We start from the raw sequence: 16,706 nt of genomic DNA on the forward strand, positions 1-16,706 counted from the left end.
TTATTAGAACTGGGTAAACAAATACAATATACGATCCGATATATGATCCGATCGTATACTCCGCTTATACATCTACTATTATCTTAATGTTTTTGTACAAATAATGAAGCCTAAAAGTATAATACAGCAGCTAATGCGAATCAGAAGTTATTAATAAATATAGTATTGGGAGATATATTCCAATTTTATTAAACAGTTAATTTGTTTTTAGTCCGATCTACGATTACAACTACAATTGAAATCCTTGGTCAGGAAGCGTCTGTCTGTACACTAAAAAGACTCTTACACAAGAACATATAAAATATCACATACACAACAAGCGATGACAGATTCCGCCGATTAGTCCCTCTTGGGCTTTGCGGAAGATTTAGAGCCGCAGCAGCGTCGAATGAGGGCCAGCCAACTGCCGATTATAATGGCCAGGATAAGAGCCACGACCGCATAGCAGTCGAGGGAGTAGTAAACGAAGCGGGACATATGCACGGCGCTGGGCTGGAGCAGGGGAGCACCGCCAGTGTGAGCCACATGCTCCACCCACCACAAGGCCGTCTGCAGAGCCTGCTGCGGGCGATGGTTGTACGATTGGGAGACGGCCTTGGCGGCATCGTAATATCTAAGAAAGGATAAGGAGAAATCCAGTTAGGAAGAGACACAGAGACAGTCCATTGTGTCCATACTCACTTTTTGTCCAATGCCTTTTTCAGGGCACGTATCACGCTGTTCTCCCCGATTTCCTCGTAGTTCAAGATCGTGGCCATTCCACGCTGAACCAAGGCGGCGGTGTTCACAAACTGATCGCCATACATGGGTGTGGCCACGACGGGTACACCGCAGTAGGCCGCCTCCGAGGTGCCCATGAGACCGCCATGGGACATAAAGACTTTGACATTGGGATGGCACAGGATATCGCGCTGTGGGAGCCACTTCATGATGTGCATATTGGCGGGTTGGTTCGGCAGCGTCTCGTTCTCCCATTTCCAGATGACCTGTTGCTTCAGGCGTGCCGCGGCCCGTACGATGCCATCCCGCTTGGCAGCGGACAGGGAATTGGCGCGTATCATGGAGCCCCAACTAATGAGAATCACCCCATGCTCGGCGTTGTCCAGGAGCCGCTGCAGATCCGCGGGCAAGGGCTTTGACTTTTGTATATGTATGCCGCCCAGCTCGATCACGTTGGGGGGCAGTGGCTTGGGTCCACTCAGGGAGTAGTGCTGGTTCACGAAGAACAAAGAGGTATTCTTGGCCAGCTCACCCACGGAGGGAACCATGTGGCCAAACTTGTATTGCACCATCTTATCGGCAGCGGGTACGGAGAGTAATCTGAAAGGATGAGTTTTAGAAATACTTTCTCAGACAATGACGCGGGGTCTCATCCTACTTGTACATCCAGTTGAGGGCATGGAAACTGAACCAATTGGCCAGCCGTCCCCCAAAATCCATGTCCTGCGACTGGGCCATGAACAAGTTCGGTATGTGGGAGGGTATTATCGGAGCACCCATTCTCTCATAGTGCCAGGGCATCATGACGCAGCTGCTCAAAGCTATCACCGGCGCATGCAGCTGGTGGGCCACTCCCATCATGCAGTCCGTGTTGAACTGCTCCATTATGATCACATCAAAGTAGCCCTGCCTCCGCTTGAGGATCTGCTGCAGTGCGTCCGAGCGGAGAGTGAAGTTGCAGGCCTGCCTCCCCCAATCGTACAGTAGGAAGAACTCCTGGAAGTGACTGTAGAAAGTGCGTTTCTCAAAGACCTAAAAGGGCGAGACCCCAATGATCAATGAATTCCGTACTTCTTCGATGGCCTTACCTTCAGATCCACGCTGTTTGTGAGCTTGTCAATCCCTGTTAGAGGGTAATCCTTGTAGTGTACGGCCGGATGTTTGTCCGGAAAGTGTGAGACCACACTGACATCATGTCCCGCCTCGGCCAGACCCCGCATGATGGGATGGAAGAAGTGGAAGTGACTGACGCCGGGATGGGGAAAGAGACCCAATATCTTTAGCGGGGGGCCGGCATTGACCTCGACCCCGGTATGGGCCAGGGTCAGCCCCAACAGCACTACGGTGAGCAGCGACGACGAACACATGTTTCTACGAGTAATTCGAAAAAACGGAACACTTTTAGATATCGACACTTGTTGCCTTTGGTTTGGGTTGGGCTCTGTGCTCTGTATTTTCGTCTGACCTTGGGGTTAGGCGAACACTTAGCGAATACGAATACGAATACAAATTGTTGTAAAGAAAATTATGTAAAGAATGTACGGCGAAAGCACAAAAAAGAAAACACAACAAAAGCCATGGCGCATTGCATCACAGTTTCTGGCTGTCTGGGTGGGACGTTAATTGAATTTGTTACACGATTTGCAAGTTTTATTTATGGCAACAGGGAACTCTTCCACCAAAATCAATCACTATTCACTGGATACACAAACACACGCCGAAGGTGCATGCCGCATGGAGGCTCCTTGAAGCTCCCCCCCTTCCCCTTCTGAGAGATCAATGCTTACTTGTTGGGATGTCGGCGAGCGACTGACAGAACGGGAAGCAATGCAGAGCAGCCGACGGGGAAGCCAAAACGAAAGCTCGGTCAACTAACGAAAAGAAAACGAAAAATGTGCTGTGTGAGCGATCCGAACCGAATATTGTGCGTCGTCGTCGTTGCCTTTGGCGGAAGCTCTCTCTCTCTATCTCTCTTTGCCTCGCTATCATTACAGGAAAGCACGATTTCGATCTGGACAACAGGAGAGCGTGCGACCAGGAGAGCTTGGAAGTTGAATGCCGAACACAATGAGAGAGAACGGGAGCAGGCAGAGCACCTTGAGCACGAGACTAAACGACAGTAGAAAGCTAATAAAACGCTACATCATTGAAGTTCGTCTTACGATCGTTTATCAGTCATTGCTCACATGTTCGTTGACGTTCCAGACGCTCTCAATGATTACGTTCGAATGTTTACTCTTAATTAAGATTGGATTGTTTGTCATATGTGTGTTCCACGTAACGCTGGAGTGAAAGAGAGCTTAGTAACTGGATGACATGTGCGTGTCTACGCATAAATTAGAAGTTCTTTCAGTTTGGTTGGATATTAAACGTAGTTCAAGGTTATGATTTTGAAAAGTTATATTTATGGTGAATCTACATTAATGATCGAAATGGGATACAACTATTTTAGAAAGAAGCTTTTTTTCTGGACAGGAAACGTTTCTATATCTATATTTCCTTAATACATACATATTGTGTTGTATATTATGTACATAAAATGTATATCTTGAACATTCTAGAGCTTTTCATTTTCATTTCAGGGGCTAAGATTGGTTCATTAAAATGTTACGAAACTAGATCAATGACCTTTTCTCATTGTCATTGTACTTTGTGTAAAGCTTGAAATGGAAATTGAAATCTATTTATTCTCAATATCAATTGTTATTAAATATTCAATACGGAAGCTTTGTTCTTTTGTTTTCGTGTGTTTTTAGCTACTCTAAAATATCAAATTTGGGTTATATACTTATATATAGCACCCAACAAGTTTATAGATCAAGAAACAGAGAAAGAAGCGATTGGATGATTAATGTATCTTTCGATTCAAAAGGGAAAGTTTTTTGTTTTTAGTAATTTGACACATGAGAGATGAACTTTGTGAGGTTTTGGATAATAAGTGTTTTATAGATCATTGATAATACATATTAAACGAGCTTATACTCTTTCCAAAGATAAGAAGATGGAATTATCAATGAATTTTAAATAAAGAGTGCCTATCATATACTATATAGTAGGCATGAATAATATGTTTTCATTAATTGATTTTATTGGACCTTTGTTTTCTTGTTTTTCACGACTTTCAATATACCCAAAGTTCGCCGTAAAAGTCTAACCAGCTGCCAGATGGTGATAAGTGGAATGGCAATGATTGCCAAACAGATCAGGTAAACATCAATGGAGTTGTAGACGAACCAGCTGATATGCCTGGCCCTGCCTTCGAGGAGCAGTCCGCCACGTGTATCGACGACATGTTCGATCCACCAAATGGCCAGCTCCAGGGGGGACTGGGGTCGTTCCCGGAATGCCCTTGCCGAGCGTCGAACATTATCGGAGAATCTGTAAACATTTATGGAGTCGGAGACTAAGATTACTGGCGAAGAATGGAAATGCGAGAGAAAAGAGTTTCTGGTTACCCTTTATCGAGTATGGTTTGGAGTCCCCTGGTTATGTGATGCTCATCGAAGTCGCCAAAGTCAACAATGACACCGAAGCCGCGCTGTGCCAAGGTACCGGCATTTAGAAACTGATCCCCGTAGAAGGGCGTCACCAGCATCGGAACGCCACAGTGTACCGCCTCCGTGGTGCCCAGGAGTCCGGCGTGCGAGATGAATGCCTTGACCCGGGGATGGCACAGCAGGTCACGTTGCGGCAGCCAATCGAAGGTGAAAAGATTGCCGGGCTTGTCGTGTGGCAACGGTTTCCCGCTCTTCCAGCGCATCAAAAAGGTGTAGTCCTTCATATGGGCAATGCTCTTGAACAGAGCTCGACGCTTATGATCCGGCAGCGAGCTTGGATCGACCATGGAACCCCAACTGATGTATATGACACCGGATAGAGAATCCTCCATGATCTTGTTCAGTACCTAAAAGAAGCGAATGGTAGATGAGGAATCTTTGGGTGGCTTTACCCACCGGTGTCAGGGGTTTCTTGGGACCTATGTGCAATCCGCCCACTTCCACAACATTGGGAGCATACGGACGCAGACCAGTCAGGGCGTAATGCTGGTTAATCAGCATCAGGCTGGTGTTCTTCACAATCTCGTTGACGGGCGGCAGTCCGAAGCCGAATCTCTGGCTTATCAACTCATCTGTGGCTGGTTGGGTAATCCATCTGGGGGAGAGAGAGAAAGTAGAGATAACTTTGTAGGTCAGGGTGGATTCCGCTACTCACTCGTACAAAATGTTGACTGTGTGGAAATGGATGAAATTATTCAGACGATCGACCAGCCCCATCTCATCCGTGTAGGTCAGAAAGTTCATGGGCATAATCGGGTTGATATGGGGTGTGCCCATGCGCTTATAGTGCCAGGGCATGATGGCACAGCTGCTGAGAGCGATCACCGGTGCATTCAGCAGATGCGCCACTGCGGTCATGCAGTCATTGGCAAAGTGCTCCAGGATGATCAGATCGTAGCGCAGCGGAGAACTGAGCAGATCGGCGATCAGAGACGAGTTCAGGGCCGCATCGCAGAAGCGCATGCCCCAATTGTGGAGCATGAAGTAGGTGGGTATCTTGTAGGGCAGACCCCAGGGCTTCCACTCGGTTTTTTCGAATTCCTTGAGGGCAAAACTATGTAGCTTCTCTTTGATCCTCTCCTCTCTGCAGTCGTACCTACCATCAGATCAATGACGTCCGTCAGCAGTGGCGATCCCTTAAAGGTATAGTCCGTATAGTTGGCCATCGGTTGATCCAGCGGAAAGTAGCTGTACATGCTGATGTTGTGGCCACGTCTGGCCAGGTCCATGAATATCGGTCGAAAGAACTCAAAGTGGCTCTTGCCCGGATGTGCGAACAGGCCCAGTATTTCAGCGGCTTCGCTGGGTATCGCAGGCATCAGCAGCAGCACCCCCAGAAATGCCATCGTGGTCCGGCGCCACCTGAACCTGAAGCCCCACAAAAGATCAAAGTTAACTGAGTGGAAACAAAGGCCTGGAGATACATTTGTATCTGCAGCGGCAGCAGCGACGCCGTCTGACTGCACTTGCAGCTTAAATGCTTTTGTCTAAGTATATATGCTAAGATCGTGACCGGAATTTAGCTGGCAATTGTTTTTGGCCAGACCTGGACCACTTGGCAGGGGATTTTGTCGACACAAGCGTTTACCACACAATGTTGCGGCCATTAAGAGGTGTCCGCCCAAACGATATAATTATGGGTTTCAAAAAGTGCTTAAAGACAATTTGTCAGCGACGTTGTAGGCCAATCTATCTCCATCTTGTAATAGATCTTTATTGTCTATGGTAATAGGTCTTTGATTTATGTGTTCTAGATATTTTAGTATCTAATATGGAAAGTAATAGAGTCTGAGGGGAGTCTGAAGAAGAAGAAGAAGGAACACTGTGGAAGCACTCCCTATTGATACCCAGAAAAGTGTAAGATATCTGTATATTTTCTCTTGCATGATCAGATCTTGCCACACCCGATAGTTTATGTCGTTAATTCCTTCAACTTTGTATGTTTCTTGATATAAAACTTGATACAGCAATTACACATCGAGCTTGCGGATTGAAATGTGTCTTAGATTTATGTCCCTGAAGATTTTACGACACTTGGTACTGACATCGCCGAGTTCCTTTTTCTATCCATGATTATAGAAGTTCAACTTGTTAAAGCCACGATCCGCGAGCAACTGAAAGCAAAAAAACGTTGCAACTGCAACGGCCACAGCCATGGCTCAGGCGCGAATCAGAGGCTGCTGCTGCCCTGTTGCAGTTTCGCATTTCCAACGGCAACAGAGTCTCATATGAACACACATATGCACAAACGAACCCGACCTCACCTAACCGTTCCATCAGATCAGTGCCATGCCAGTCATGAGCAATTTGCGGTGCGCCATTAGATTGCCCAATCGAGTACTTGGATGCGACCAAAGGGAGAGCTAAAGGCTGATGAATATGCAAATTATATAAACGAAAATATAAACACGATGATGGAGTAGGTCTGCCTTCAGTTCAAATAAATACAGTAGTAAGTAATAGTAATGGTAATAGGAGGTAAGAACAATGGAAAATATTCATTAGGAGTTTATACAGAATTTACTGTTGATCAATAATCCATAATGAATGATCGTTAATGAAATGATATTGGTATGGGTTCCAATCTTAGCGCAAGGTAGATCATATACTATAATGATAAGTTCTGGAATATCTAAAAGAATTTGAATTAAAATGTAAAATTAGTGATCTTTAACATGTAGATGTAGATACACTATGCGCCCTTCTGATGTCAAATGTAGAATCTTGTTGGCTTTCCAAGAATTCGACATGTGTAATATACACATACCTGTCGATCATGTAATTCTACATATTGTATGGTGTAGTTAGCATGGCATACTTTCAGACGTCGGGTCATACACTGGAGTCCCAGATATTGGAACAGCAAAGGTCTGTTTTCTTCAGAATAAAGTATAAAGAACTAGCTACTAATTTAGTCAGTTCTTTAATAAGTGTAGATGGATCTTGGCGTGAACAATGTGATATATTTTTCCTTTTCCTATGTTTCCTATGCTCCAAAGTCCCATTTCTATTTCCCAACAGCAATCAGGAACTGCTTTCGGAACTCCCATAAAGTATACCTAATGGACAGCACTCCTCACTCCGACTGTCGTCGAAGATTCGACATGCCTCTCCATCTCCACAGTCACTCCGTTTGAGTACTTTGAATTTTGCTAATTAAAATTCACTTCTGACAATAATCGTAATTTCTGAGATACTAATTTCAGAATGTTGCACCATATAAAATATCTTCCAAATGGTGGCCGTCGTTAAAATTTAGGGAAAATAATAAGCAAAAATTTTCACGTCTCGCCTAATTAGCGCAGCAGTCACAACAGAGAAACAGAAACGGAAAGAACTTTTCCGACTTCTCCGACTTTTCCGACTGGACGCTGGCTGGGCTCACGTCAACAGCTGTCGTTGCTGGAAACAGGGGGGCAGGCATGATGAGGGGGTTGAAAGTCCATGTCCGCTCCCAAGGAGCGTGTGTTTTAATATTTGCGTCACGTCATTAAAAGTGTGACTTAATTGTGAACAATTCACAAGTGAAAAGTGAAAAGTGAAAATTTACGACAGATTATCAAATCAAGTGTGAAGAAAGACTAGGAAAAGTCGCTGGAGACGTTTCACAATTTTCCGGGCAGCATCAACAGATGTGTTTCCCTCAGCATTTTCAAGGTGTTGCCATTGGCGCAATCGATAAGCATCGGGGAAGTTTGGAACAAGAAGTAAATGAAAGAGCTGCAGACCGATGTTCTAGATACTCTTTGGAGTGGAATCTTGGAGTCGTCTGTCCCAAAGTTTCGGATAGATATCGACACTGAAAAGATATACTACTCGTACATGGATTGAAAGTCCTGGAAATCCTTTGGCAAAACTCATATACCCCCTGCAAGAGTACTCCCAACTTTTCCTTTTCCAAAAAGGCATAACATTTTCCGGTATCAATTTATTTTAACGTCTTGACATTTAAGCTCTGCCTTTCACTCTCTTTTTGGCCATTTATTTCGATGGCAATAAAATGGAATTTAAAATGATAGGAAATCTTATTGAAAATTCACAGATAAGCGCTCCCAAAAAAGGGTTACCGAATGCGGCGCGTGTCCGTTTCAAATTGGGGGCGGGGCGCCCTGGCCAATGCCATTTTCCAGTCATTTACATTTAATAGAAGCGCATGAGAAAGATAAGCGAGTGTGTGTGGAAGGGAAAGGAGAGAGCGCATGCGAATGTGTGAAATTTATAACAAATCAATAAAATGACAATAGGTGCAAACTTTATCGACACGACACGACCCCATCGGAGGGCGGGGACTGACGTCGTTCCATTGATAGTCGCACGGATTGGGATTTGTCGGCAGAGACTGCGGACTCCGGACTCCGGACTCCGGACGACGAGTGGAAGAGGTCGACACCAAATCAAAATGAAAACTTTTCGATAAGCAATTTTTCGCACGGAAGTGCAATTTGAAGTGAATGCCTCGTATCCGTATCGTATCGTATCCCAGTCCTTTTTCGACTTCGGGCCAATGCGGAAATTATACAAAGAAAGTTTCTAATACATTTGTTACCGCCTTACCAGTCAATCGCTCTCTGTCGCTGGTCCTAGGGGCATAAGGGATTTTGTGAGGGGGTTTTTGGGTGGTGCCTGTACAGAACTTTGGCGTCAGATAGTTGAGCGGAAGTGTGGAAGGGGGTTTGTCTGACGAAAAGCCTAAGAAAGTTGAGGTTAGGCGAAGAATAAAGGGGAAGTTGCCTCGCGAATCCTAGGAATAGCGATAGTTAGTACAATTTGCACTCTAAATACATATATTTTACTTATGTTATTCGCATGTAGGAACATCTCTTTCAATTTCACCCCTTAACCACTTTCACGCACAAATTAAAGGTGCGAACAATGGGGGTGCGTGTTTGTCTACCCTGCCATACGCCCCACATTTTCCTCTTAAGCCCGGCTCTTACATACAGGTGTCTTTAATTGACAGGGCCAAACTATTTATGGCCAAGTCACGTGATCTATAAACGTGGGACGGCAAGTGGAAGACAGGAAGTGATACGAACACCTCCTCCAATCACAATCACCCTTGGCCCCACTCCACTCCACTCCACTCCCCTCCCTTTTGGCTGTGATTTAAGCGGCTTTACGGGTCCTGCGACTTCGCCTTCGCCTCCGACTAGAGCTCTAGCCGCCAGGTGTCGCGCGTCTTCGTGTATTGTGAATATATCGATTAACAAAGTTTGGAGCACAGAAGCCATGGGTGTATGTGTGTGTGTGTGGGGGGGTGGGGGTGGGGGGAGGGGTTGCTTTAGCTATTTCCGTGACAGTAATCAATTTATTTTTGGCAGTGCGCCGATTGCGTTTCCGCTTCAAGAACATGGAACGTCTGCTCCTGTTGCAACTTTTGCCCCATCTCTCTCTCTCCCTCTCTCTCTTTCAGTCTGTGTATCTCCCCTCTCTCTTGCCCTCAATCTTTCTCTCTTGTCTGCTTTGGAAACGTTTCATTTCGTTTTGGCTTTTGGCATAGCGATTTCCGCCCGAAAATGTCGATAAATCATCAAAACGAAGCAGCAAAAGGAAGAAGGCTGATAGAGAGAGAGAGAGAGAAAGAGAGCGCTATAGGTAGATGCAGATCCTTTCAGGATGTTGGCGTGATAGATAAGTTGACAGCACAATTGAAGGGTTTAGCGCTGGGACTCTGGAACTCTGGGACTTTGCGACTCTGTCTCTTAATCAATCTTCTTGGGCTTCTTCTTTTCGGCTTTTGGCAATTAATTAATTTGCAGGAAAATAAAGTTGACGGCACGTGACCAGGACATGCCATATAAAGGATAATATCTCCTTTAAACAATTTCACTCTAAAGGTCCACCATCGGCAGAAGAGCACTTTGGACCACGCGGCTGGAAGTCGAGTTCCTTTTAGGGTCAAGTGCTGGAATTGATGTTTCGTTTATGATTTATCGTCACTTACTGCCCCGTCATCGTCCCTTCTTCCCTACCCCACCCACTCGACCCCTAATGGTCGTCATATTGCACAATGCAAAAACAGAAGCTAAATTAGACATTATATATATCCGGCAGAGAGAGAGAGAGAGAGGGGGAGAGGGAGAGAGAGTGTCCGAGGGGTTCCATGCCGTTTCGGAGTTGTCCTCGTCGTCATGCTGTCATAATCATCACAAGACAGCATCCATCCATCGCCCGTTTTGCAACGCCCACATGTGGCACCACCACCCAATCCCCCCCCTCGCTCTCTAGACCTCTGCTGCCTGGCATTTACTGATGTAATAACCATGTTTTCAGCTTGTAATGCGGCAGGGGAACAGGGGTACAGGGCAACGGGGAAACACTTTGCGGGGGTGAAAGTAAAAGTCAAGTTCCCAAGTTCTTGGATGAGCGAATGGATGGATGGGATGGGGGTGCCATGGGTGGCAGCGGGTGAGAGTTTGGGTCATGGGTCGAGGGTCGAGGGTGGTCCGAGGGTTGCCTTTTGTGTGTGCTGCGCTACTTTTCAATTGTTTTTGATGTTAAATGTGTGATAATTTAATGACTGTCGACGCCCGACGACGATGGACGACCCACCCAAGCGACAGGATCTTCCCCGTCTAAAACGGAGTGTCCTACGGCTCAATCCACTTTCGAAACGCTCAGCGTTTAATTTACTGGAATAATAAAAATGTTTTTGGGGCATTAAAATCTGTGGCTGGCGATGATTTGTGCGCTTTCGATGTAACAGATTGTCTTTTAATGGGGGTGGGGTAATATCCGGCTTTCGGTGGGGTGGCCGGTGGCTTCTGCATGATTCGCAGTCCAAAGTCCTTCCGGTCTGTGGGAATTTTCATCTGCCTGCGGTGCCCGGGCCCGGGCCCGGGCCTGGCAACACTTTAGTCATCCATCGCTTCTGTTTCAAACTATTTTAATGATCCAACAGCTGATCCGCTTGGAAACCAGTTCAGATCGGTGCCTATGCTATTATTTGCATACCCGTCCAGCGATTATCATTAAGAGCTGGGCCCAGTACTCAGGTGTTTGAGAGGTTTTCCTCCTCTTTGGAATTTGTAGGGGGACAGAGTTTTCGGGGGAATGCCTCAAAGGTCTCGTTGTGGTACAGATGGTATACAATTTGGAAAGTTCCAGAACATCTTGTTGCGATTTCATACAGTCATCATTAAAGATCTACAATTTTTTCTCTAGAAGAAATATATACAACTCTTTCCAAAAGAAAACCTATATTTTCTGTAACTCATGGAATGATAGTTTAAGGCAAACTCTATAAAAGCTATGATACTCTCTCTTGAAATATACTCTCACATTAGATTTATCTGTATTCCATAAGATTTAATTTATTCCATAATTCCCACCACATCGCTAGTGCCTGTGCACTGACCCAATGACCGACTTTATGGAAGTCCTTCCTTGTTCTAGAACTATATCAACTAGAAGCCACATTTTCTTTGCAGAACATTCCATTCTTTAGTTCCAAAAAACGCCCAGTCCAAAGTCCACAAACCAAGGCTCAAACCCATCCAAAAACTAATGAAGATTTATGCAAATGTTAAAGCTTTTGATTCTGCGCTAATGTGAAAATATGGCGCCTGAATGGAAAAAAACCGAATATCAAATGTGCGAAATATAATCGTACAAATCCAACGAAACATTTGCATGTGACAAAGTGAGGCAGACAGACGGCAGCCAGCCGCAAACAATGAAAAATGACGACGACGACGACGACGAGGAGGAGGAGGAGGGCTTAGGCTTGGTGCGGCCTGGTGTGGCGCCTCGCGATGTAATTTAATTTGGCAAAAACGGAAAATCTGCGAGGCCACGTGGCTGCGATTTATGAAACGGAACGTAATTAATTTTTTTGTGCAAATTTGTGTATAAATTTATTTATAACAAATGTTGGCCAAATGATTGGTCTCTCCGCATCCGTCAGCAGAAGTGCAGGGCATTGAACTGCTCCCGATTGTTGCTGATCATGTTGTTGTACTTGAAGGCCGCCGCCGCCGCCGTCGCCGCCTGGTGTCCGCCGTGGACAGTGAGCCTGCTGCTGCTGCCGTTGTTGTTGTTGTGGCGCAGGAAACTGTCCGCCGGACTGCTGGAAACGGCATACTTTCCGCCCAGAGCGTCCCCGTTTCGCATGGGGCTCAGGTGCTTGGCCGGGATGGCCTTGCTGGGCGTACGAGTCTGGTGAACCATCTTGTCGAGGGGGTTTTTCAAATTGGAGCACAGATGAGCTGGTCTTTTAGCGGGGATTCAGGGCACACTGGACAGGCGAGTGAGCACGGAGAATTCCAGACAATTGCCGCAGTTGCTAGTGCGAGAGCCGCCTTTCTTCGAAGACAGATGCTTGGAGAGACTACAACGAGAAACAGAGAAGGGGAGGGGTTATAGTTTAAGCTGGGTTATAGGTTAAGCGGGGTCTCACCTAATATTATTGAGTAGCTTCGCTTTGGTGTCCGGTGTCTTCATTGACACATCTGTTGCTGTACGTTTGGGTGAATTTTGGATAAGATCTGTGTAAAGATTCGACTGCGAAAGCTCCACGAATTGGTGTGTTCGTAGGCGACGTGTGTGCTCCGCTTTTATACGGCCGATACACCCCGATCATCACGCGGCCGGAGCGTGCTTCCGAAACTAGTTTCGACCGTCAGAGACATTCGTTGTTTGCAAAACCCCTGGCCAGACATGCGCCCAATTTCTTGTTTACGCCACAAGAGTTTTGCGTCAATGAAACGGGCCCACTTGCCACGCGGTCAGACGCCATAGAGAGACACCCGTAAAGAGCACACTCATTGATGGCCCAAACAATAACAAATAAAATGCAGGGGACTTCCACATAGCAGGGTACTTTCCCCAAAGGATAAACAGGGGGAAATGCCGAATGCCTTGGCATTCGCCTTTGAAACATTCGCCACAAAGTGCTCATCTTCCACATCGGTTTAGGCCTTATATAAACTTTCCACAGGGATCTCTGAACGTCTTTCTAATGCGATCTCTGAAACCTGTCTTTTGGCTTTCTTTCTGAATGTCTGGCCACGTTTTTTAATTAGTTAGCCATGTGTCTGGATCAGCGGAATATTTTTCGGCAGACATATAAATATTGCGGCTATATAAGATTCCAGTCCGGTGCAACGTTTGACATTTAAAGGTGCCGGCTTAGACGGTCAAAGTCCGCACATATAGGGGTCTGGAATCCTAGCTGGTTCGACTTGTTTTAGGGGTTTTCAAAGGGGTTTAGAGATAGGGAATAGCCTTTTATTTTGAGAGAGAGAGGGATCATGAGACTTTTGGGAATCTGTAGATATAAGATCAAGAAAACATAATCCGAAAGGACTTTTAGAAGGGAGTATAGATCCTCCTCTATCCCATCCGAGTGCCCAAACTTATTCCACCCTTCTTGTGCTTGCTCTTACTTCCCCCCAAACATCATATAGATTCCAGCATAACTCAGATCGGTTGTCTATATAGGTAAACAACAACAGATTAAAATACTATAAACTGGCAACTGGCTTTCGAGCTGTCTCGAATTGGCTGATGCAATGCAGGGGAGACTTTTCATAAGAAATTTCTGTGTCGCATGATCAGCCCATCTACATATTCATTATACATATATTCATAAGCAGCTATCTGCATAGAAACGCCAGACAGGATAGGACCCACACGCTACAAAGATCGGTTCTGCTAAGGACAGAACCTTCGGAGGGAAAGACCTTTGAGAGCTGCTGATCAAAAGGTAGTTGACTAGCCGGCCGGTCTCAATGATGATCATTGTGTTCGAGGAGAGTCAACAGTGGGGCAGATACTACGTGAGCAGTAGCAGGTTCGGGGTTTTGGGGTATCTCCCATTGATACCCATTGCTTCGGAGAGGTTGCATGGTTGAGGCATTTGGAAAGCTGCCGGGTGTTACTCCGTTAAGAGGTAGCTGGCTGTCGTGCTACCCCTAGCTGTGTTCAGGTGACTTGTTTGCGAATGTTTCGCTGATAAAAACCAGTCTGGTTGATAACTCTCATTTGCATTGTGGTCGGAACGACGAACGGGTTCGTGCCGCCAGACTGAGGTCACCGGATGGGTGCTATTTGGGGGAGGGAGAGTGGCTGGGCTTTCGGCCTGCAGCTGCCACTGGCGGCTACCCAGAACGCAGTGACGCAGTTCCTCCAGCAGACTCCAGACAGTGCACTCACACCGATCGATGTGATCGCGCTGGAGCGTGGATCGTATTTAAACCAGTTGCGGTACGCGCTCGAGTCTCAGTAGAAAGTCCAACAGCAAGACGAGCGGTGCAGTTTTTTGTGTGTGTGGATCAGGAGCGGCTAAATTTCTTTCCTTTCCAATGTGCAAGTAGCAAAAGTTCTGTGTCAATGCCAAAAATTACTAGAACGGATTCCAAACAGAAATTGTTCAAACAATCAAGGTAACTAGCATTTGAATGAAATGGCTGGATGGTCCTTTGTCATTGAGGCCTCGACTTCTCTTCAACAGATTAGGCAAGTGTCTGTCGTCCAGGAAAGGATCTCGAACGGGCAATTCGGGCAACAACAAGGAACTCAAAGTGCTCACCCTGCTGCAGTCTGTGCCGTGAATCAGGAGCCGTCTACCCCTCAATCTCTACGCATTTGAAGGCGCACATTTGGCAGGAATCTTCGAAAATGGTCTACACCGAGCGTACCGACAAGTGCACCACCAGCACCAAGGACAATCACTCCAGCAAGGGGCAAGGGTCCGGGAGCTCCCGCTCCCGCTCTTCGTCGCAATCGCAGGGCAGCAGCAAGCCCAGCCACAGCTCGGGCGCCTGGAGCAGTCAGGCCTCCAGTTCGGACAAATGGAAGTACAACAATATGGTCCAGAACGATCGCGAGCAGTTCAATGGCATGCACTTCTCCTAGGCAGGGGGGAGGGACCAAAGGGACCTTCTAAGGACTAGTTGTAGTACACTTTTAATGGACTTAAGTATTGCTATGTGATACGCGAAAAAAAGGCAACAAATAATCTAAATTCCAATTGGAGAACAAAAATTAAAAAAACAACAAAAGATGCGCCAGAAAAGGACACAGGTTTATGAAATCCAGGAAGCCACCTTTCAAGCCTCCCCCATCCATCCGCCCATACCGCCTTTGACCTTGCCACTTGACTTATGCCATCGCATATATTAGTGTCTATAACATTTGCATGAATTGCGGCTATTAGCGCGATTGGGAGCCAACCACCCTCTACAAGCCTGGAAGGGAGTGCTGCACTTAATCGACATTAGCCACGCTTATTTGACAGCCTCAATATGCGCCCTCGTCCTCGGGCTCGGGCTCGTCCTCGTCCTCGACCGAACCCAGGCAGGACTCTTGCAATATTGATGATGTCTGGCGTCTCGCTTGGCGGACGCGTGTCCTGCGCTGGGGAACAAGTGTATCTCTGAGTGCAGGACCGCAGGACGACGTCCGGTTTTCGTTACGGAGTGCGAAATTTTTATAATTTTTCAATTGTATTGTATTGGGCAGGGCCCAAGCAGGAAGTTCCCTTTTTCGGGATGCTGCGGTTGTCCTTTGCCTTGACGCACGACCGAGCAGGGCAGGACACGTGGCGGCGCTGGCTATTAGGAAAAAAACGATTTCCTTGACGGCGCTAATAGAAATCTTTCCTTCTTCCATCCCTTGGGCCAGCCAACCGTATCCTTTTCGGCTGTGTGGGATCCTGGAGCTGTCAATGTGCGACACTTGATGTCTGTGTTGTGCGCTCCATCTAATTTAAGGCCTGGCCCCCACCTCCCCCCACCCCCCCTGGGTGGTGGTGGGCTGTCTGTGTGTTTGGCCTTGTAATTACTTTGTTTCCTAGCGCCAGGCGGTCCTTGTGCTTCGCAAGATTCCTTGTCACTTTTGGTGTGCGATGCAATTAAAACCGCACGGCAGGTGTCCTTTGAACTTTGCTATAAAACGTCTCCCCGTCCCCCTCTCTATATGGAATGTGTCACTTGCAAGGCTTCCCGAAACGGGACAACGCTCTTTCTGATCTATCCCGGCGACAGAAGCAATTATCACGTCATTATCACAGAAAACCCACAAAAATGTTCGCTTTCCTTTGGGTTTTGTTTTCCCGTTTTCCTTTTCCCTCCACAGCACGTGCCCTGCCTGCCCTCTGCAGCTTATGAGGATGGTCAAGGCAGAGACTTGGCCTGGCCCTCTATCAGGCAGCCAGAAAAACTGATTTCCGCTGAAAGACAACCCTCATGAACCACCGCCTCCTCCTTCTTCGGCATCTGATGGTATATGTCACAGTGGCACGTTGGAAAATTATGAATAATATCCGTAACTTCGGGCTAGACACACACACACACACACACACAGACACAGACAGAGAGAGAGATGTTGAGATATTCCAAGCAGCTTGCAGTGAAAAATCGAGGCGGCACTCCACTCCACTCCACTCTACTCTCCTCTAAGTTGATTGCTGTGTGGGGCGTGCCGTCA

The 16,706-nt window shown here is 46.6% G+C and overlaps 6 protein-coding genes across 7 annotated transcripts; 2 read left to right on the plus strand and 4 right to left on the minus strand.

Moving 5' to 3' along the window:
* Positions 1 to 158: 158 nt before the first annotated feature.
* Positions 159 to 2,585, minus strand: LOC6588739 (2-hydroxyacylsphingosine 1-beta-galactosyltransferase). 2 transcript variants are annotated; one of them, XM_026989168.1, is made up of 5 exons: positions 2,508 to 2,585; positions 1,809 to 2,091; positions 1,379 to 1,752; positions 682 to 1,320; positions 159 to 613 (listed from the first exon to the last, which is right to left on the minus strand). In XM_026989168.1, exons 2-5 carry the CDS (start codon positions 2,085 to 2,087, stop codon positions 340 to 342), a joined length of 1,566 nt encoding a protein of 521 aa, XP_026844969.1. In that variant the 5' UTR covers positions 2,088 to 2,091; positions 2,508 to 2,585; the 3' UTR covers positions 159 to 339. The 2 variants fall into 2 exon arrangements, with proteins under 2 accessions (XP_026844969.1, XP_002014936.1); XM_002014900.2 differs by lacking the exon at positions 2,508 to 2,585 and adding an exon at positions 2,186 to 2,204.
* Positions 2,586 to 3,788: 1,203 nt separating this feature from the next.
* LOC6588738 (UDP-glucuronosyltransferase 1-3) lies at positions 3,789 to 6,371 on the minus strand. Its single transcript, XM_002014899.2, has 6 exons — positions 6,323 to 6,371; positions 5,378 to 5,645; positions 4,933 to 5,318; positions 4,674 to 4,872; positions 4,176 to 4,624; positions 3,789 to 4,098 (listed from the first exon to the last, which is right to left on the minus strand). The coding sequence occupies exons 1-6, from the start codon at positions 6,346 to 6,348 to the stop codon at positions 3,807 to 3,809; spliced, it is 1,620 nt and encodes a 539-aa protein (XP_002014935.2). The 5' UTR covers positions 6,349 to 6,371; the 3' UTR covers positions 3,789 to 3,806.
* Positions 6,372 to 12,102: 5,731 nt separating this feature from the next.
* Positions 12,103 to 12,459, minus strand: LOC6588737. Its single transcript, XM_002014898.2, has one exon. It carries the CDS (start codon positions 12,444 to 12,446, stop codon positions 12,180 to 12,182), a length of 267 nt encoding a protein of 88 aa, XP_002014934.1. The 5' UTR covers positions 12,447 to 12,459; the 3' UTR covers positions 12,103 to 12,179.
* A 24-nt stretch (positions 12,460 to 12,483) lies between these two features.
* Positions 12,484 to 12,778, minus strand: LOC113565840. The gene is made up of 2 exons (XM_026989174.1): positions 12,676 to 12,778; positions 12,484 to 12,606 (listed from the first exon to the last, which is right to left on the minus strand). Exons 1-2 carry the CDS (start codon positions 12,717 to 12,719, stop codon positions 12,504 to 12,506), a joined length of 147 nt encoding a protein of 48 aa, XP_026844975.1. The 5' UTR covers positions 12,720 to 12,778; the 3' UTR covers positions 12,484 to 12,503.
* A 1,729-nt stretch (positions 12,779 to 14,507) lies between these two features.
* LOC113565839 lies at positions 14,508 to 14,897 on the plus strand. Its single transcript, XM_026989173.1, has 2 exons — positions 14,508 to 14,662; positions 14,731 to 14,897. The coding sequence occupies exons 1-2, from the start codon at positions 14,610 to 14,612 to the stop codon at positions 14,828 to 14,830; spliced, it is 153 nt and encodes a 50-aa protein (XP_026844974.1). The 5' UTR covers positions 14,508 to 14,609; the 3' UTR covers positions 14,831 to 14,897.
* LOC6588736 lies at positions 14,833 to 15,272 on the plus strand. Its single transcript, XM_002014897.2, has one exon. It carries the CDS (start codon positions 14,898 to 14,900, stop codon positions 15,132 to 15,134), a length of 237 nt encoding a protein of 78 aa, XP_002014933.1. The 5' UTR covers positions 14,833 to 14,897; the 3' UTR covers positions 15,135 to 15,272.
* Positions 15,273 to 16,706: the final 1,434 nt, after the last annotated feature.

The sequence above is a fragment of the Drosophila persimilis genome, unplaced genomic scaffold, assembly GCF_003286085.1.
Source record: "Drosophila persimilis strain 14011-0111.01,24,50 unplaced genomic scaffold, DperRS2 tig00000191-arrow-pilon, whole genome shotgun sequence".
Taxonomy (NCBI): domain Eukaryota; kingdom Metazoa; phylum Arthropoda; class Insecta; order Diptera; family Drosophilidae; genus Drosophila; species Drosophila persimilis.